The sequence below is a fragment of the Episyrphus balteatus genome, chromosome 2 (genome assembly GCF_945859705.1).
Source record: "Episyrphus balteatus chromosome 2, idEpiBalt1.1, whole genome shotgun sequence".
Classification (NCBI taxonomy): domain Eukaryota; kingdom Metazoa; phylum Arthropoda; class Insecta; order Diptera; family Syrphidae; genus Episyrphus; species Episyrphus balteatus.
The window spans coordinates 17663534-17685672 of NC_079135.1; the positions used below are offsets into that span (position 1 = coordinate 17663534).

The 22139-nt window shown below is 28.9% G+C and overlaps 1 protein-coding gene across 5 annotated transcripts in view; it reads left to right on the forward strand.

Moving 5' to 3' along the window:
* The window catches only part of LOC129908710 (uncharacterized), a 218323-nt gene that overhangs the window by 90618 nt on the left and 105566 nt on the right, over positions 1-22139 (forward strand). For all 5 annotated transcript variants that reach the window (XM_055985432.1, XM_055985433.1, XM_055985430.1 and 2 more), the window contains 2 exons: positions 15475-15595; positions 15697-16503. In XM_055985432.1, coding sequence (XP_055841407.1) covers positions 15475-15595; positions 15697-16503 — 928 coding nt within the window. The remainder of the gene's footprint in view (positions 1-15474; positions 15596-15696; positions 16504-22139) is intronic.

Here is a 22139-nt window from a genome sequence, read left to right on the forward strand (position 1 = left end):
AAGTAGTTTTCAAAAGTATGTAATTTCTATAAAAATGAAAAATTGTTCAAGATTTGTAATAGATTACAAAAAAAAAAAAAAATCACGTGTGTAATTCACACGTGGTAGATTTGAAACCTTAAAAAAACATTTTTCTTGAAAAAAAAACCCGAAAAAATCTAGGTATTTATTTTAATTTAATCACTTTTAAATCCTTTTTTTTATATGAAAACAATTTTATATCATATGAGAGCATATAATTTAAGCTTTAAATGTTTTCTTCTGTCTGACTTCTATAAAAATAGCTAGAATTTTTTGAAGCCAATCATTTTTCATCCAAAAAGCAAGAAAATTTATTTTTTTTTTCTTCCATTACCTTAAAGTCGATTATTTTATATGACAACCTAAAATAAATTTTATGCCATCTGAAGACTTATTATTTAAGCTTTAATATAATGTTTCAATCATATTTGTACGACTTCCAGAAAAAAAGTTACAATTTTTTAAAGCTAACGCTGTAGAAATTTCAAACTGAGATTAATTTTTTTACTTTAAGATTGTGTCACTTATAGAGAACGTACCGTTATGTGTGATATATCAAATGAAAGGTAATATTATCAGCAATCAATTTGTATGTGCTTTAGATCAAAAGATAAAACGTGTTTTAAAAAAAAAAAAACATCTTTTCAGCGTTATCTCAGGATTGTGAATATATGCGAAATTAATTGAAAAATTTCATTCATCTATCTATTAATACAAAAAAGATATAATCAATTAATTTTTGCTGTCCTTTTTTCGTTTCATCTTATTTAAAATCACTACGATACTAAAGAAGTTTTCACTTTAAAATTTTCCCAATTTCTTAAAACAAACATTTTCATTTTTACTACGAAAATCCAATAAAGATCACTCGTTAAGTTACGTATCTTCTATAGCTTCTTACCGACCCATTCACAACTTTTAAACTAATGACAGAAGCTTGTACTATCTCTAAAAATGCATCGTTAAAATAAAAATTAAAAAGATTATTTTTTTATTTATTGATACTCAAAACATTACGCACCAAAGTTAAGGTTAGCGGATTATGCAAATGCATATAAATTAAATAGAGGCAACGGTCATTGATTAAAAATTGACATAAATCCAAACAAAGAGAAATAATTAAAAAACGACAGCCAAATCAGTTAATGTGAAAATGCTATAACATTTCAATAAATTAAATTTTCTTATATAGAAAAAAAAAAAAAAACAATCTAAAAACAAAACTTATACAAAGGTATAACTTCAGATTGTTATAAAAGAAAGATATATCAACTTAAAATAAAAAAATAAAATGTAAAACCACGCCTCTGGTCTTGGCTATAGTTTTGTGATTAACATTAAATTTACTAGCAAAGCATTTGTTGATTTCTTGAGATAATGCAAAATGCAAATGAATTTTTGTGCATTAATGCAAATGCAAATGCAACTGTCAATATATCTAAATGGAAGATATGCGATGAACAAACACTAATCTCTTAAATAAGTTCGATAAATCTTTTTTATTTTGACACAATACATATTAATGTTAAAACGATTATACATCAAATGCTAATTCATTTAAATTTAATTCTTTACACATATAAAATTAAACAAATGCAATGACACTTAATAATAACTTTTGACATTTTTGTGTTTGGTTTCGTAATTTTATTTTTATAGGTTTAACCTTGGTTTAAAATTATACAATTTTCAATCATTATTTTGCAATAATTACATTTTTGCTTCAATGCATGTCATTTTTGTTCAAGTATTTCGACCATTCACATAGTTTTGGACCCTCTGCTGTTTCCAATGCACTCGAAATGCAATAAAAATATTATGATGGTGGTCTTGCTTAACTTCATTTTTAATGAACTTTTATTAAGTGCACTTAATTTCATGGTCCATGTTGAGTGTATTTTGATTACATTCAGTTGTAAATTGTGAGGTACTTAACATTTTCATTCAATTTAGTGATAATTAAATGATATATGGAACCATCATTATGGAGTTTTTGGGTCATCATTTAGTCTGGTTAAAATAGACATTCAATCCAAAAATATCTAATTCGCATTGAGCTGAAAATGGGAACAGAGCATTGAAATGTCGATTAAAGTTAACTGTCAAAAGTGTTCATATTTGTATTTCTATATTTTGACAAAAATCAAAAATAACAGTTTTTTTCGTATTTAACTCTTATAAAAAGCAGTTTTTGAAAAATATTTTAAATTTATTTTATAGTCCAAAGCTTGAAATGTGTTTTTTTCGTAGCGTTAAGGAGATATATTAGGTTTCAAATTTGAGCTCAATACTAGGTCAACCGAATCTTAAAGGGTTATTTTCATACAAACTACTCTTTTTTTTTTCAAAAATCATTTAAAAATAAAATGCACGACTGGGTCGCACGAACTTGCTCTTAGAGTTAAAGTTGCTTAAATTTTTAAGACTTTTTATATAAAAATTTGGAAAAAAAAATAAAATTCGTTTTTTAAAAAAATAAAATATAAATCTGAAAGTAAAATTGCCCTCCAAAACAAGCATGCAGTTTTGATTGATATGTTAAGATGCATTTTTAGAAAAAAAATATTCAAAATCGTAATTTTAATTTTTTGGAAAAAAAGTTTTAAAATAAAGTTGGTATGCCATTTTGTAGAAATCACTAATCAACATCTTAAAACAAAATTTCAAACAAATTCAATGTCCTGTTTTCGAAAATTTGATTTTTCAAAAAAAAATTTTCAAATTTTTTTTTTAAATCCAAAAATTATTTTTTTCAAAATTTTATTTTTGGCTTATATTAAAATTATATAAATGCTTCTTCACAAAAACTTTCATTGTAATCGAATAAGCGGTTTCGGAGATAATCGGATTTAAAAAAAAAAAACGGTTCTATGGCAGGTACCGTTAATAATGGTTTTCAAAAAAAAAAAATTTACATTACAAGATAGACCTTAGCTTTAAACTAACATTTGAATTTTTTAAACAAAATCGTTGCAGCCGTTTTCGATGTATTTCAATTTTACTAAAATCGGTCTATGACAAGTACCGTTATTTTTGGTCCAAAAAAATTAATTCCAAAAACCCTTCTGGAGAGTTGCCAAATAACGCTACATACCAAGTTTGACATCAATCGGTCCATCCGTTTAGGCTGTAGCTTCGTTTATAGACAGACAGACTGACAGACAGACAGACAGACAGACAGACAGACAGACAGACAGACGGACTTCCGGGACCCACTTTTTTGGCATTCTCTACCATCGTAATGTCATGGAAAAATGTTATCTCATTTTTTTTTTTGTACGAATGCATAACTTGATATATAGTACCTATATCGCAAGTAAAAATGGTACGTGCTAGAATTTTTTTGAAACCAGATTTAGATTCAGGAAATTCAAATTTTTCATAATTTCAAAAAATTTGAAAGAGAAAAAAAAAAGATAAATTTTGCAGACCAGTGTAATTGTTCATAGATCAACAACATCACATCAATAAATATTCACACACTTTTATTTATTTTGGAAAAAGATGAAAGATTCGCTAAAAATACCTACTCAAATATTGAATGATTTAAAATGTCGATGATATTTTAAATCAAAAGTTTCAACTGCAGTTTCTATAAAGTTCCTTAGGACACAATTTTATAAAACCGAAAAACTAGATCGTCCTAAACTTTGACTAGCAGCTTCAAAACAAAATTCTCTCAAAAGTATTTTATCGGCTCGGTGTAATAATGGAAAGAATTTTGTATTGGAGTAAATATAAAAATAAAATATGGCCGCGGAGCAATAGTGTTCTTAAATTTTGGGTTGCCCTTTTAAGCTTCCTAAAATTGGTACAAAATTGTATGTAGGTTTTGAATAGTGATGGTAACTATCGAATAAAAACTATCAAACTATCGATAGTTGTAAAATATTCATTCATTCGATAGTTTTAAATCATTCATTTAGTTACTATTTTCATTCGAATAGTTTTTTCATTCGAATAGTTTTCTAAAACGATAGTTTTTTCATTTGAATAGTTTTTATCCGGTAGTTTATTCGATAGTTTATTTGATAGTTTATTCGATAGTTTTTGTTCGATAGTTTTATTCGATAGTTCAAATCATTCAGTTACTAACTATTGATAGTTGGAATCATTCGATAGTTCCCATCACTAGTTTTGAACCTTAGTTTTGAAGCAGATATTTTTCAGCGGTTTGATCTTAGCCTGATTTTTTTTGCGTATTATCGAAATTTTTACTTTTTATCTAAGCTTATTGTATTTCAAACTTATTTTTAGCAAGTTCCTTGCGATAGCTTGGCATTCCACTGTAAGAAAATTATGTGCAATCAACAACATGGTTTTATGCAAAAACGATCGACTATAACAAATTTGCTTACTTCTTTTTTACATAAGTGTTCAAATACGTAGCAAAGTAGACTGGAACTTGACTTAATCTATACAGATTACTCAAAGGCTTTTGACCAACTCTCCCAAGAGATTATCAAATTTTAATTAACTATAGGTTTTCCTCTAGACATCGTGAATTGGATTTCTTCATATCTTGAAAATAGGTCTTATCAAGTGATATTCAGAGACTGTCTCAAAATCATTAATCGCTAAATAAAGTTGTGCAGTAAGGAAGTCATTTAGGACCACTTCTTTTTATTTTATCTATAAATGATGCCCCATAAGTGTATGTGAAATTCCCATTTTGGCAAATTTATAAAAATATTGAATCGATAAAAGATCAGAGACTTCTGCAAAAGGACATAAATCATTTTGCTATATGGTGTAGTAAGAATAGCTTAGTTCTGAATCCAAAAAGGAGTTTTTAATTGTGATTAATTAGTTTTTCGACTACTATGTCTACTTAACCTATCCCTGCCATAAAGAATAAAATTGAACAGTGTATCTGTTGAGAAAACTTTGTTAGAATTTTTTTCAATTTTGACGTGGAACTGTCTTTAGCCTCAACTGATTTTCTTGAACTTCTTGTGACAAAAAATTATTCAAGGGAAAAATTTCAAATTGGTTCCTTGTATTGATTATTTTTTTTTTTTTATCTATGAAATCTTTGTTCAAAATTTCATTCATAAAGGGTCTTCAACCTCGTTGGTAGAAATATGTTCGCACATCTGCACACATGTTAAACAATTAAGCTTCGACAACAAACTTGCAGGCGCATTCCACAATTTTGTTTTTTTAACTGAACAAAAAACCTAAACATTTCCTCAAAAAAACTTTTTTTCTTATCTTTTATCACATCCCAAATGCCAAAAATAATATACCAATTCAGGTCGCACTCTCTCTTTCGACTTTTTTTTTTTTTAATGTGCGACTCTATCGCTGGTATTTTATTTTGTTTTTTTTTTCTATTAAATGCATCTTTAGCCAGAAAACAAAAGTTGAAAACAGTCAGCAGCGGAATATAATAACTGCTGATATTTTGTGTGAGATATGTTTTGTTGAAACTAAAAGTATTTGCGCGGCAGAGATATTTTCATTTAAGTATCTATCAGATAATAAGCTCAATTGTATATGAAATTTTGCTACAAACTTCATACATTTGTGTGTATAGTGACACTGCTACAACTGACGTTGTCTATAGATTCATTTTTGTGCATTTAGGAAGCTAAAAAGGTAGATGTACGCGCGTAACAATCAGCAAAGTCGTCATCATCATCGCGGTTTGTAAAACAGCCAAAACTATTATTATTGGCATGTGTGCAAAAGCTAACGTTTATTATTGTTAAATGTGTGTTTTAACAACTATACAACCGCCGCCGTTTGTATGTTGTCTGCGGTTCGTCCTTCTGTCGAAAAAGATACAAAATATCTGATATGAATCCAATTCAAAAAAAAAACTAAAAAACTAAAGTTTTTCATTTCATTTGAAGCAAAAAAGTTGGCAAAACATTACGCCGCCGCTGGCATACCGCGCACCGATATACCACTGCTGTCAGTAATACCGACGACTACGGCAGCCAGTCTTTTCTCAAATTCGAATTGGATTCGTTAATTTAATTGGAAACAACTGAATTTCTGGGTGCAATAAAATGTTTTAAAATATCATGTGACATTAGGAAAATGTTTTACTTGGTTTTCTTACTAAACAGTCCGGACGTTCGTTATTGTTGTTGGGTTTCACTCTTTTGGTCTAACCTACACGCCAGAGCGATCTCAACTTTGGCATTATTTTTGCTTTTCATCTCTGTCGTCTACGACAATGACAACGGTTTTGTTGTTGATTTTGTGTATTTTTTTTTATTTGGCGCCCAACGCGGGGCCTACACAAATATCTTTCTATCTATCATGTGAAGAAAAAAAAAAAAAAACTGTTTTTAATTGGATTTTATTGGTACTTAGCCATTGTCAGTTACTTTGGATCTGGATCTGCATGTATATGTACACGCAGATTTGATTGAACATCGAAATTGCATGCAAGCGACACAGGCACAACAGACAATGGCGACAGCGACATTTTGATTAGGTGTGCCACATTTTGTGTGTGGCGCAAATCAGCCAAAGTATCTGGTTCGACAATGACGACGATGGTGGCGGTGGTGATGGTGGTGGGTAGGTCAATGGCGGTGATGTGGAGACCAATCGAGCTGAACGCCCTCATATTCAATTCATGGCCATGAGATAGTTTCTTTTTCAATAAAATTCCAGAATCGATCATAAATACTCCGGGCGCAGCAGTGTGTTGGATAGATTTGAAGAGCGATCAAGCGGCAACAAAAAAAAAAAAAAAATCGACAATGACAACACAAACCAACGAAACACGGTGACGTTCTATTGATGCAGTTTTTCAATTAAAAGTAAAAAAAAAACGAAAAAGTTGCACAAAAAGTATCCACAAGTTTGAAGCTTGTAGGTCTACAAGTTTATTTAATTTTTATGATTTTTTTCTTATTTATTTTCTTTTTTTCCATTTTGCTCATCGTTTGCTTTTTGGGTCAATGGCAATCTCAATCATAATAATTTTTTGCTTTATTTGTTGGACAACATTGAAATAAATTCCTCGCAATAACTGTCAAGCTGATGATCTTCTCTTTTTTTTTTCGAGAGAGAGCTCATATATTCTTGGGTGGTCAACGATCAGTGATCACGGTGCAAGTGTCAATTTGAATCGTTTTCTGGATACAACCACTTACAGTTGAGCAAATTTGACATTTTGAATATTTATGGTTTGTGACAGAAGATTCGCAGAGTCAGAATGATTAATAGAGTTAGAGAACAAAAAAATGAAAAGTGATAGTCGGAAATCGATCGGAAGATGAAGTCCAAAAGAATTATGACAGAGGATTTTGTTTTATTTTTTTGAGATATTATAATGGTTCCAGGAATATGGATATCATATTCCCTTTTGACAGATAAAAATGAGGTTTTAAATTTCATAACAAAAAAGATAACTTTAAATGTATCCCTAGAGATCGATTACAGTCTGAAATGTTTATTTATCAAAATAAATCTTATTCATTCTTGATGGATTTTTTAAATACATATCTTAAGAAATTAAGTGCACGATTTTGTCGTACGTTATTGCTCTCATGATGATACCTAGTTGCTTAGAATGTTAAAATTTTGTATGTTAAAATGACAAAATATTCATTTTAATTTAATGTTATAAGACATTAAAAAAAAAAAATGCACGGCTGGATCGCACGTACTTATTCAAAGTACATTTATATTAGCTAAGCCTTAGAAATGTATCGATTTGGTTAGACATCAGAAAAAAATATTTTTTTTTTTTAAAGAGAATGGGCAAATTTGTACGGAACGTGGACGTTACGCGGCCAATAATGAATTTATTATTTTATGATGTTATTAAGATTTACATATGTTTTACAGAAGTTGTATCCTTCAGAAACGGATAAAATGCATTTTTGTATTTAACACTGTATGCAGATTGTTTCATTTCAATGTTGTAACTTTGATTTGTATTTTAAGTGCATATTATGATACTCTGTCATTTTTCACTAGAACACTAGAACCCAAAATATTAGCTTTTTTAAACAACAATTTCAAGCCTATTTTGAGAGTTTTGTTGTTCAATTTTTTGTTAGTTTGAATCGATTGAAAAACTGGCGAACAAAAACAAAAGTGGTTGTCTTAAAAATCTTGTATTATGAGTTCTATTGGTCGGATTTTCATCATCAATATCTTTAGGGTCAGGGAAAATGAAAGAGCTTCATATTATATTATGTATTTAAAATAAAAATATAATTCAATTTTTCCTTCACACATTAAACGATGCATCAACAATACTAATATTGCAATATCTTGCATTCTTAAAGCAATACAGTGAAACTTCCAATGTAAAAGTTCCCTAAGCTATAGCTCTTTCATTTGATACCAATTTCATTAATGGCCGCTCAACGTCCAAAAAGCCCATTCTCCTTTGCTCCAATTTTTTTTATTGAAAATTCAAATACCTACCTATACAAAATTATTTAAAATGATAAGAAATACCTGCCTGTAAAGTTGAAGAATATCGTTTAAGTTATGAACGAAGTAAATAACCAAAATCAAAATGTCAGTTTTCGAAAAAAAAAACGCGAAACAGCATATTTCCACTACCTATCCGAATTTTTTGAGAAAAACTAAAACAGCAGTTCTGTTAAAAAAGCTTAGATCGTAAGAGCAGTTTTTTTTTTATAAAAGTGTAATAACTCGAAAAAAAACAGCGCTGGAAATTACGAAAAAATTATCTTTAGGTACCAATTTTTAAGAAAATCCGTACAACCGTTTTTGCTGCAGCTTCATGTACATTGCACATATAGACGAACCGACGGTCATCATGAGTTATGACCAAACCCGCTTTTTGGACCTCTCCATCATCGTAATGTTAGTTTTGAATAAAACTTCATTTTTTTTTGCCACTAAACCAATTCGTGACCTTAGAACAACAAGGTTCTAACCGACAATTTTGAAAAAAATGAGTTATATAATATATCAAAAAATCTAGGTAAAATCGTGGTGCTCTTTCGATTCCCGCTATCTATTTTGCTCTATCTCTTTCCGTTTCGAATATAACCTGGGCTACAGAGTTCTATCTACACAATATTTATTTAAGATTTAGACAACAAGGTTCTAACTTCCAGTAAGAACTTTGTTTCACAAAATATCCAGAGATACAGAGTTCTATCTGCCTCTTTATCGATTTGATTTGTGATTTGTTCTAACTTTGTTTATTTTTTTGAAATAGAATTAATTATAAAAATAATAAATAATTTCTGCAATCCACCGCTCTTAAACAAAAAGAAAAAAATTATTTAAATCTTTTTATTTCAACGCATCCCAATTCATCAATATCGAATAACTAAGGTCACAAGAATAAAAATTGTACATAGAACCTTAATGTTCTAAATTTAACTGTCGCATCGTTGAGCAACGAAATCCTATATGGTTTTTTAAAGTCAAATTTATGGGTTAAAAATGTGTTTTTATTGGTGTTTTAAGCTAAAATCTTAAAGATTTCCTTTAAACTCATCGAATTATAAACAAAAAATCAAACTTTTTATACACAGTAACCGTATAAAGGTGTTTCAATATTCAGAAGCGTTTTTCTCTAAACACACTTGGGTGTACTTAGAACCTTGTTGTTCTAAGGTCGCGAATTATATTTGCAAGAAGTAGAAGGGAAAAAGTTTTTAAATTTACAAAAATAGGTACATGATATTTAAATGGTTTTAATTTTTAAACGAAGCATTCCATTAAATTTATAATAGTAAGGTACAATTATAAAAATTGAGAAAATTAAAAATAAAAAAATTGTTGGAGCTGTTAAAAAAAAATTATTAAGGGTGTCCCAAAAGGGTTGGGGTCGAAATGCTGTGTGTTGCGAAATTCTGTATTCAAAATACTGTATTCCAAAATACTGTATGTCAAAATTCTGTATGTGCAAAATGCTGTATGAGCAAAATTCTGAAAGTCAAAATTCTGTACAGCAAAATTCTGGTTGGTCAAAATACTGTATTTCAAAATTCTGTACATCAAAATTCTGTACATCAAAATTCTGTAAAAATGCTGTAAAAAAATATCGTTTTGATAATGTAAAAAAGTGCGCGCGCACTTTTTTACATTATCAAAACGATATTTTTTTACAGCATTTTTACAGAATTTTGATATACAGTATTTTGCCGTACAGAATTTTACAAAACAGAATTTTGCATGTCAGTATTTTGTTGATACAGTATTTTGACGTACAGAATTTTGTATTTACAGTATAATGACGTACAGTATTATGGTATTACAGTATTTTGACCCCACAGAATTTTGTCGTACAGAATTTTGACAAGCAGAATTATGACCCGCTCCCGTCCCAAAAGTAATTGCCCAATTGATAAGCTGAAAGACCTATCTAAGAGCTCCAAAATTCGGTACGTACCTTGTTCATCATAAATCTTTGCGATTTTCAATTAAATGGAAAAATTTTAAAAAATGTTCATTTCTGTTTACTTTAGAAGGCGCCATATGTGCTTTTATGTGATGCTACATAATCATTGGCAAACGAACGAGCAAGGCGCTTTCAATGATTCCTCATTTGTCAAATTGCGAATAGTAGCTTAGGACCACTGAAGTCAGCCTATTCCACCCCAGTATTGAAATATTAATTGAAATCGATGAAAATCTATGGTTAAAAAACCTAGCTATACAAAATGGAAAATTTGGGTATTTTTGACATTTTTGACACAGCAACATTTTATTATAGTTTTTCAAACCATTGACAAAAGTCACAAAAACGCCAAAATTAATATCAAGAAGGTTAATTGCGGTTTTTACTTAAAATATTTTCTAAAATATTATAAATAACAGTCAGGAATTTTTCGTATAAATTGCACTATTATAATAAACAATGAAAAAGCCAAAAAAAAACCTCCTTGTTATCTAGTCTCTTTTCATAAAAAAAGAAGTGAAGAATCGAATTTCTTTAACAATATCCGCTAAGCTAAATTCATAAAAATAAAACTTTACACTCCCCCATCGTTGTATAACTTAAATAACTACCATCAATAAAAATTCCAGATTTTATTAATCGGTTCAGTCGTGCGTCTGTCGTAACGTATAAAATAGTAAAAAATATTATCTTTTTTTTGTTTTCTTACTTCCGTAATTTTTAAACGATGTTTTGAGTTGTAAAAAGAGATCATAATAAAGATTTTTTCAATTTTCCTATCGAAAGTGATAAATTTTCAATTTAAAACCCACAACACTCATATATTTTTATTTTTGTTATTATTTATTAAAAAAAAAGTGTAATAAAAATATATAAAACCTTTAAAGGCATTATAAAACTATAAAATGTTCACACTTTATCTTTATAAGCCTACGACTGCACTTAAAAAATATCAACAAATTTCTTGAAAGAGCACATAAAAATTGCTCATAAAAATTTCTGCTATATCAATTAATAATTTAGAAAAAAATAATATTTATTATGAGAAAAAACTTGATTGCTTTGAGCCATTTTTTCAGAGATAATTTGAGTGAGAAATAGTCCGACCCACTCACATATTAAATCTGTAACTAGATTTTGTCCTCAACTGGAAACTGGAAACTGGAAGCTCGGCAAATAATTAATTTGTTTATTTTTTCAAACCTTGTTTTTTGTTCTTTTGCTTTATAATAAATTAAGTGAACAATTTTAAAAAATTAATTAAATCTCATTTGCACACGACGACGTTGAAGATGACGATGAAGCCAGCCGCCAGCTTGGAGCGAGCGGTTCACTTCACCAGGGAACCCGCCATAAAATCAGTTTCTCTGTCATGTCGTGAGTTGAGTATGATTCCTCCCTGCGGTGTTGCCTCCCATTTTCATTGCATGTACCTTTGTGCACCTTTTTATATACGAAAAGCAGTGCGGCGCTTTCGTGCTAACTATGCCGCCAATTTGAGTCTGAATTTTTGAATTTGATTTTGAACTTGGTCATGCACCATCTTCTCATAAATCAAAGCACCAATAGCGTTTTTTTTTTCTAATATTTTTTTTTATTTTTTTTACTATTTTATCCGTTGAATTACATGTAACTGGGATGTTTGTTAGAAGTTACATGGGAATATCTTGCCAATGAGATGCCAGAGTACAACTGGGTATAATATTATTTACAGCAAACGAACTTTTTCCCTTGAGGGTGGAAAAAAAAAAGAAAATTCATTGTTCTCACATCAAAAAATATCCAGTTAGTTGGAAATTGTTTACATCGCCATGAACGCGCAAAAGGGGTTTAGTTTGCAATTTAAGACTTTGGAACATGCAAATGTATTTGATTTTTTGTTTGTCTATTATTCACAAAAAAGTTATTTATTAGTTTTTGAACAAAAGTTTTTTAGCTTTTAAACTTTTTTTTAATGCATTTTGGTTTTATTGAAAATAAAAGAAATCAAATTGAATTCATGGATTGAGTGAAGGTTTGGTTTCTATTTTTTGATAATAACAGGCGCAACCAAAAACACTCCGTTATAAAATAAAGTAGCTAGTACTTTCAAAACTATTTTTTAACCGATAAAAAAGAGTTTCAAAATTACATATGTGTGTACTTAGATTTCCAAAGATTTCTTAATTAATTATAAAAATTGTATAAATAGTAGCTCGAAGCCGTTGAAGAAATTATTCAAGTCCTAAATGCATCGCGGGTACTTTATTTGATAAGTAAAGGTCGAAATATAATTGAACACTTTTTTTTACTATCAAAACAGTGTTTCTTAAATTAAACCCTTTAACAAGTTCCTACCACTGTTAATAACAGAGAAATTATCATTAACATGGATAAAGGCATGTCTAGCCTAAGAAAGGATTTTCTTAAATCATCGCTTGCAGACAGAGCGATACTGTAAAGCAATTTTTGTTTTTAAATATAACCAAGAATCAGCCCTTATTTTATTCTGGGAGACTATTTAACAACATTGAAAAAAGAGTTTTGGAAAAAACACATCAACCAGCTTGATTTTTCAAAAAAAAAAAAATGTTTTCTAACTGATTAAAAGTTAAAATATCACGAGTAAATAAAAATTTATTTACTTGTTCTTGTTTTCTGTTAAAAGCTCATAGGAATATAAAAAATTTATTTTTAAAACACAAAATATCAAAGCATTAATTTAATTTTACTTTTATTGAAAAAAATGAAGAAAAAAACTTGTTTTAAAAAGTTAAAAACACACTTTTTAAAGTTTTGATCTCAAAACGAATTCTAAAATTTGCATTCTCCTGTAATGAAATTTTTTTTTAAATTTTATTTTGTATAAAGTAATTTTGTATCCATACAAATTTTAAAACATTCAAAAAGAAAATGAATCATTAATCCACACTTTAAAACAATATTTGTGTAACATTTTGTTCACTATTAGTATTGTCAATCTTAGGACTTTGGACTATATGAAAATAAAATATATACCTTTACAAAACTACAAAACACTTACAGAAAACTCGATCAAAAAAATGTGACTTTTTTTGATTATTTTCGTTTTGGGATTATTTTTCTACATTATTTTTAAATAAAAATTTAAAAATATGTGATTGAAATTTTCAAAACTGAAAAATTTTTCTCATCAGCTTTTTTGATTGAAAATTACACGGTTAAAAATTCTGTAGTAGTCTTGGAAACTTGGAATTAGGCCTTTTTGGATACTAAAAAAATTAGTTTTTAATATTTTAATTTATTACCTACACTATTTTTAAATCATTTTTTTATTAATTTCAAATAATTTTGTATTAAAATCCTTATTTTGAGTAAAAAAAAACTTTAAAATGTTATCAAAATTATTTAAACATGAGAAATTTGAATTTAAAAATAATTGTTTTGCAGCTAAATTATAACATTATCTTGGCAAGAATCGAAATTAAATAGATACTCCTCTTCTTTTGTTTTAATAGTTTGGGTTTTCGAAGTAAAATGTATGTATGTGTAAACGTACTGACAAATTTTGATCGGCAATAAGATTTTACTTCAAATAGTTTGGGAAAAAAGTATTAAATTTTAATAAAATTTTGGTGTTGCCTCATATGTACAGTTGTTTGAAATATGAAAACATCAATTATCACAAAATTTTATAAAAATCAAATTAATTTCTTGTAAAAAAAATATTTTTTGAAAAAAAAAAAAACAAATAAATGTGTCACTTTGTTGTACCCAGAAGTTTTAATGTCTCAATTTTTTTAATTTATTTCATATTTTGAATTCATGAATGGTTATTTTGCCAAAAAACATGTTTTTTCGTTGATTTTCCCCCTGACTCATGTAATATCCTATGAGCAAATATTTTAAGAAACTTTACGTAATACAATTAGAAAAAGCAAAGATTAGAAATCACTTCAAAAAGAAAAACTTTCATTGATTTTGATGAATCATTAACCAAACCATTTTGTCAAGTAAAACCATGATGTTCGAACTTAGAAAAGTAGGTATACTCAAAGTTATGAGTCATTTTGCCACTATGTAGGTCACTTTTTTATATTGCTTTGAAAAGTAATCTTACATTGCCAAATCTTAAAAAAAAGGAGGGCATATCCTTATCAAAAAACCATCATCAAAACTTTTGTCTATTTTTAAATAAATTTTGACCTCGAAAAAAAAAAAACAGTTTATTGACTTGTTGACACCTTTCCTTACCATTTCACATAAACCAAAATAAGTTCCCAGAGAGATCATCTTATCATGTCATCACTTTGACATGAAATCTATATAAAACCATCAAAGTCGGTTTCAAAAAGAGAAGACATATGGTCTACAGTATTGCTAATGAACCAAATAAACCAAAAATTCATTTAAATAAGTATACTTCACAATAAATTTCTATCCAAAATTATAACTGTCCACAAATTATCTGTTTTTTTTTTTTTTTATTTTTCTCAAAATATAAACAAAAATAAACCAAAAAAATTTGAATTAGGTTATGAAATTATTATTAATTGCTCACAACTAAATTATATCTCAAAAGCCCTTTTCTTCTTCATCAATGTTTCATCTTTACTAAAAGAAGGTATACCTTTTGACTATCTTAGAAAAAGCATCTCTTAAAACTTTAACAAAAACCACAGGTTTCTCTAATTTGTTTTCATAAAGGGCTTTGACATCTTACCCAGTAGGTGGCTATATAATAAAAACAACCAAACAAAATTAAAACAAGCTAAGAGAGTCTATTTTGTTAATTAGCACTTTCCGGGAGATAAAAATCTTAAAGCTGATGATACTTCAAACTAATTAATCGACGAAACTCATTATTTATCAATTTTTTGGAATCTGTCAGTTTGGACCACCAAAAGACTGAAAACCATATTGAAAAAAGGTGAAAGCATCTTACGGTGGATATTTGATGGTTTGTCAATTTGTGAACTTGTTTTTGTTGAACTTGTTCACCTTTTTTTCTGGGAACTTGCATTCAATGTCTTTAAGAGGAGTTAGCTCGTAAAAAAGTTAAATCACCCTTATCTTCCACCTTTTTGACAGACCCCTTTTACTAATTTTAATTTTTTTTCTTTTATTTTTAGTCGATCGCTTGGTCCGAAGGATGGCCATTAGCAACTTATTCCGGAGAGTTAATTCTCCAGCTGGGAGCCATAGATGAAGCCTTGTTACGTCCATGTGACGTTTATATTTGTGTTAAGCCAGGTGAGTTCAAACTTTCAAAACCTTTGTTTCCATTTTAATTGAAACCCAAAAAACTAACCCTCGTCTTCAAATTTTATTTTTCTGATCTTCAATTCGACCAGGTAAAAATTCCGGTGTAGAATTGTGTGCTGTTTGGCGAACACCTGCTTCAGCTATTGGATCGATTGCGACTGCGACTGTGCAAAGCCGAACTATCGACTATCGCAACAGTTATTTGAGTCCATTGTCCTTAGAAATGTTGTCCGACGAATTGCCACAGCTGTTGCAGAATTTGTTGGTAGGTGTGGAACGAGCCATCGGCCGAATATCCTTGACCGACTTATCATTTCCGACCGGTTTTCCGCCGCACGATATAAGTGCATTTGATACAATTTTATATGGATTTGACGATACAACAACACAACAAACATCATCAGCAACACCAAAAACAGGTGCAAATTCAACACCGACATTCACATCAACATCCCAATCGCCGACGACATCAACATCAACGACAACGACAACAACGTCGTCCTCGTCGACTTTGACGTCGATGAACGATAAGAATTTAACGAGCTCACCAAAGTGCGCTCTCAAGCGAAGTGAATTAATAACAAAGAACAAAATGTTGAACAACAAATATTTATTGCGACGGCTGTCTGGGAAGCAGGATAATAGCAACAATGTGCAAACGACATCAACGACGACGACGACAAGTTGTCGCAATGTTGGAATTGCAAGTAATGAAAGTGCCTCGAGTGATGATAACCACAACAATATTTTACCTTCGACCACAACGGCGACAAATGCAACAGCAACAACACCAACCAACACTTCTTCGATGCCACTCTTTTGTTTGGGAAACTCCTTTCCGCATATTGACAGTGATGAGGAGGTGAATCCTGATGAGAAACAAGCAATGGAAATGGGTGAGTTTTGTTTACATTATTGACTTTTGTTAGTTGTTTTTGTATTTTCAAATTATATTTGCTGAGACACAGAGCATATTCTTTTTGAAAAGGTGTGTTTTAAAAGTCTTATTTGCTTGATTGCAATTTTTACTTTGGGAATAAAGTTAATAAAGAGCAAATTGCTTTCGGTTTTAATTGAATTTCTTTTGACCCAGTCAACAAAAGCGAAAAAATTATATTGTTTTCGGCAAAAATTTGTAGTTGAATTTAATAAGTGTTTGTAAACTTTTAGTAAATTGTATAGATATAAGGGTGGGTCAAAAAAATCGAAATTCTTTTTTTTTGATTTGGTACTCCGAAAAATCGATTGCTAGACCCCTCTAGAATATACACACCAAATATGAGCTCATTATCTTAATGGGAAGGTCCTCCGCTTTGCAATTTTCCATTTTGACATCAAGCTTCTACTAAAAAAAAATATTTTTTTTATTAATTGACTTTTTAGCAAATTTCTTTTCAGATTCTTGTAGGAAATTGAACGCTCTACAAAAAAGGTTTTATACACTTTTTTCGTTTATCTAACCGTTGAATAGATATTTAAGGTAAAAAAATCGAGAAAATCTTTAAAAATTCGTTTTTTGGTCTTAATTTTGTAACAAACTGAAAAATTATAATCATCAAACGCGCAATCATCAAGCCCCTACAAGACGTATTCTTGTAGGGGCTTAAACGTTCTACAAAAAATTCCTTGGCATCAAATTGATTGCTTTAACCGTTTAGAAGATATTCGTATCCAAATCGCAATGCATACGAGTCATAAGAAAACTATTGAAATCAGTGAGCATTGGTTTGGAAACGAATATCTTCTAAACGGTTAAAGCAATCAATTTGATTCCAAGGACGTTTAAGCCCCTACAAGAATATATCTTGCTAATTTGAAAATAATGAAGTTTCAGTGAATTGGAATTTTTTTTTAAATATAAAAAGTTTTTATATTTTTTTTTAACTTTGACCTCTAATATCTTTAGAATGGTTAGATTAATGAAAAAAGTTAACAAGACCTTTTTTGTGGAGCAGTCAATTTCCAACAAGAATATGTCTTGCGCGTTTGATGATTATAATTTTTCAGTTTGTTACAAAATTAAGACCAAAAAACGAATTTTTAAAGATTTTCTCGATTTTTTTACCTCAAATATCTATTCAACGGTTAGATAAACGAAAAAAGTGTAAAAGGCCTTTTTTGTAGAGCGTTCAATTTCCTACAAGAATCTGAAAAGAAATTTTGCTAAAAAGTCAATATTAATAAAAAAAATATTTTTTTTTAGTAGAAGCTTGATGTCAAAATGGAAAATTGCAAAGCGGAGGACCTTCCCATTAAGATAATGAGCTCATATTTGGTGTGTATATTCTAGAGGGGTCTAGCAATCGATTTTTCGGAGTACCAAATCAAAAAAAAAGAATTTCGATTTTTTTTTGACCCACCCTAATAGATATGGAATAATTCTTTAAAAAAAAATTGGCAGGAATAATGTTATTTGTTTTTATTTTTATTGGTAATACTGACTTTTTTTTTAATTTAAAAAAAGCTATCATTTCATTTCCAAAGCCGTTTTCGGAGGCCAAAATTTGAAAAAGTAATAATTAGCAAATAAATTGCACGACTGGGGTCGCACGTACTTGCTCTTATGGTAAAAGTTACTCTAATTTTAAAGTTTAAAATTTGATATTTTCACGGAATTTCGTTAGTGGTGCAAAAAAAATAAAATCTGTTTTTATAAATAATTAAATGCCGTTTTAAATGATCTTTTACAAAAAAATAAGTATGCCATTATATTTCTAGTATAAAAAGGAATTTTCAGAAAAAAATTTTCGAAAATCGTAAGAGCCATTTAAAAAAAAAAATAATTTTTTATATATAAAAATTTTATAACATTTTTCAAAAAAAAAGTTGATATGCAATTTTGAATAAATAATTAATTTACACATAAAAACAAAATTTCAAAATTTTTCACCAACTCGTTTCCAAAAAATTGATTTTTCAAAAAAAAATTTTGAAATATTTTTTAAAAATCCAAAAATGTGTTTTTTGAAAAATTGAAAATTTTTTTAAATAATGATTGTTTAAATGTTTCTGTATTAAAAATTTGGTCGAAATCTGTTTTTTCGTTTTTGAGAAATTCATAAATCCAAAAAACCGTTCTATGGCAGGTACCGTTAATAACGGTACAAAAAATATTTTTTTATTATCAAAGGAGGCTCTTATCTGTAACAGTAAGCAGAAAAATTTTAATCAAAATCGTTAGAGCCGTTTTTGAAATAAATCAACTTTTCTGTTTCCGTTATATGACAGGTACCGTTAGTTTTCGTCCTAAAAAAAAAACTTCAATTTATCCTCTAGGGAATCACCCAAAACTGTTAACTACCAAGTTTGAAGAAAATCGCTTCAGTAGTTTAGGCTGTAGCTCAAGGTTCTTACAGACAGACAGACAGACAGACAGAATTGCCGGACCCACTTTTTTGGCATTCTCCATCATCGTAATGTCATGTAAAATTGTTATCTCGAGTTCGATTTTTTTTACGAATCCTAAACTTGCCCTATAGTACCTATATCGCAAGTAAAAATGAGTGATGAGGAATTTCAAGACTTATAGCATAGATAAAGAAAAAAATCGATTGAATGGCATGCAGCTGATGGCTGGAAAAGAAGTGGTTGTGGAAAAAAGACGGGACTAGAAAATGAGGTTTTTAAAAATTTCTAGCAAAAGTACCTACCTACCCGTCTTATCGGAAATGGTGAAAGTGAAATGTGAAAGTTTTTTGTTTGGACTATTTTATTGAGATAACCTATGTATATTATTTTTAAACACAAGTTTAAAAAAATGTATATTATTTTTTATAAAACACCTTACTAGCAATGAAAACTTCTTTAGTATCGTAGTGATTTGAAACAAGATGAAACGAAAAAGCGACACGAAAAATCAATTGATCATAACTCTTTTGTTTTAATAGATAGATAAATGAAATTTATACATTAAGGTAATTAAATAAATTGAGGCTATGAGAACAATAGTGGCGTAAGCCACAAAAAGGAAGTTTTGAGCTACGAGTGATTTAAGATACAGGGTTTTTCAAAACAACTGTTTTTTGAGTGCCATCTTGTTCTGAGTGTATCAAGCTGCATAAATCTATTTTTGTAATAAAGTAGATATATTAAGAGACCAAGTTTTTATGAAAAACTCATTTTTGAAAAAAAAAACCGGTTACGCCACTATTGCTCTCATAGCCTCAATTATGATTGTGCAAAATTTCAATTAATTTCATATTCAAAATTCAGAAATAATGGTAAAAAGATATTCTTTTTCTAAACACATTATATCTTTTGATCTAGAGCACAAAACAAATTTATTTAACTTTAATACGCATGCTAATAATATTAACTTTCATTTAATATATCACACATAACGGTACGTGCTCTACAAGTTACATAATCTTTAATTGAAAAACTTGAAAAATACCTCAAAACACCTGTGAAGATTTGTTGCCGATGACCAGCCAACAGTAGAGGAAGTAGCGTAATCTCAGTTTGAAATTTCGACATGTTTGGCTTTGAAAAATTCTTACTTTTTTTGTAGGCATGGTAGAAATATGATTGAAGCGTCATATATAAAAGGTGAAATAATAATGATATAAAATTTATTATAGGTTGTCTTTTAAAAAATGGATTTAATGGAGTTAGAAGAGAAAAGAGATTGATTGTTTTGCTTTTTTTATGAAAACTAATTGGGTTACAAACAATTCTAGCTCTTTTTGTAGATGTTGTATAGACATGGTCGATATAAATATTTTGAGCTGAAACAATAAGCTTTCAGATGGTATACAATTTATTGTAGGTTGTCATATAAAAAAAGTGATGGAATAAAAAAAAGTTATATTTTTTCGATTTTTTTAAAATGTTTTTTAAGGTTTCACTTCAACCACGTGTGAATTGTACACATGATTTTTTTTTGTTGTTTACTTTTTTGACGATATTTTTCTACAATAGCACCAAAAAGTTAGTTTTAACAAAAAAAAATAAAATGTTTTCATGTACTTTTTTTATTTCATGTCGATTTAGGTAAGGTAATTTTTGTTCAAATTTTGTTCTGAATTCCGCTCTAAATATTTCTGTGAAAATTTTTTTACACGTTTTAGAAATCTTTGTGTAAAAATTAAGAAAAGTTTTCAAAAAAAAATTATTTTTCAAATATTTTAAATTGGTTTTTTTGAAAAATTATTTTTTTTTTTTTTTTCAAAACAGCAAGTTTATGCGAACCAGTCGTGCATTTGATTTACATTACTGTAAAATAACTTGAATTAGTGAAATTAAAAAAATAATGTTTTTTTACAAAAAAGGTGAATTTGATTTGCAAGGAGCAATGTAACAGAAACCAATAAGAACAATATGATACATAGATGAAAATCGAAATGAGGGTTTAAAATTAAGGTTCTTCTAAATCCGTAAAATCCTCGAAATGTGTTTTTGGTTGAATGGTGTTTTTTTAATTGTTTGAGTTATGTGAGAGAAAGGTTTCATAACAGGTCTTTAGGATGATTTTTTTTTAGAAAGAAAATGAAATTCAGAATTAGTACCAAAAAACACTATGACAAAAATGGTCCCCCAGTAAAAACTGGTAAAAATGTTTCATTTAAGTACCATTTAGGTGAAAGGTTGTTGTTTTTTTGGGAAATAAGGAAAATTTGCGATAAGTCTGATAAAATCAATATTGTCAAATTTACCCTCCCAAAATTTTTCAAAAAAGTTGTTTTTACCATAGGAATTAAAAATGAAATAGGTACCTAAGTCAATAAATTTTTTCATGTGAAAGGGTGTTTTTTTATAGTGTGTTTTAGATATTGCAAAAACTTAGTAATAATGATGATGATACCCTATTTAAATCAGCAATTCTGTTACTCTTAAGATTGGAAGCACGAATGTAAAGTTTCTATAAGAATATCATGGTTTAAAGTTTTTTTTTTTCATCGAAAATATAATTTTGCCATGTTTCAGGAGGATAAGAATAATTTTTTTTTTTAAATGTTTATTTTAACTGTACTAATTGCTATTGATTAAATAGATCTTGAAAAACTGCATTTCGAAACCCAATATTTTTTCTGAAATGTTCAAAATTGTGGCAAAATATCTGCTAACTCTTGCAACTCATGTGACAATTATAACAGAAAAAAATAGCGCTATTTACTTCATGTAATGAATCGTCTATACTTTTAAGCGTTTGAAAACGATTTATGTATATTCTCAGTATATTTATAATTATGTATATTTTATAATCTTGTAATCAAGTAAAAAAAATATGAAACAGATCGTTATACATAATGCTTTAAGCGACAAAATACCGTTAGTGGAGCAAAAAATTTCCAAAAAATTGAAGTAGGTATTACGTGTAGAAATGTGACACTTCCTTGTGGAATACTTGTTATATTCACGAATGACAAATTTTTGAATGTCATTACAATGACTTAAATTAATCATAAGTAAATAGGCACTATACAGTTACAATGGTACTTTCTGTACCTATACCACAATCATCACAACAAAACAAACAAACAAACAGAAAAATCTTAAAAATACCCTTTCTTCCCGCACATTAATCTGAAAA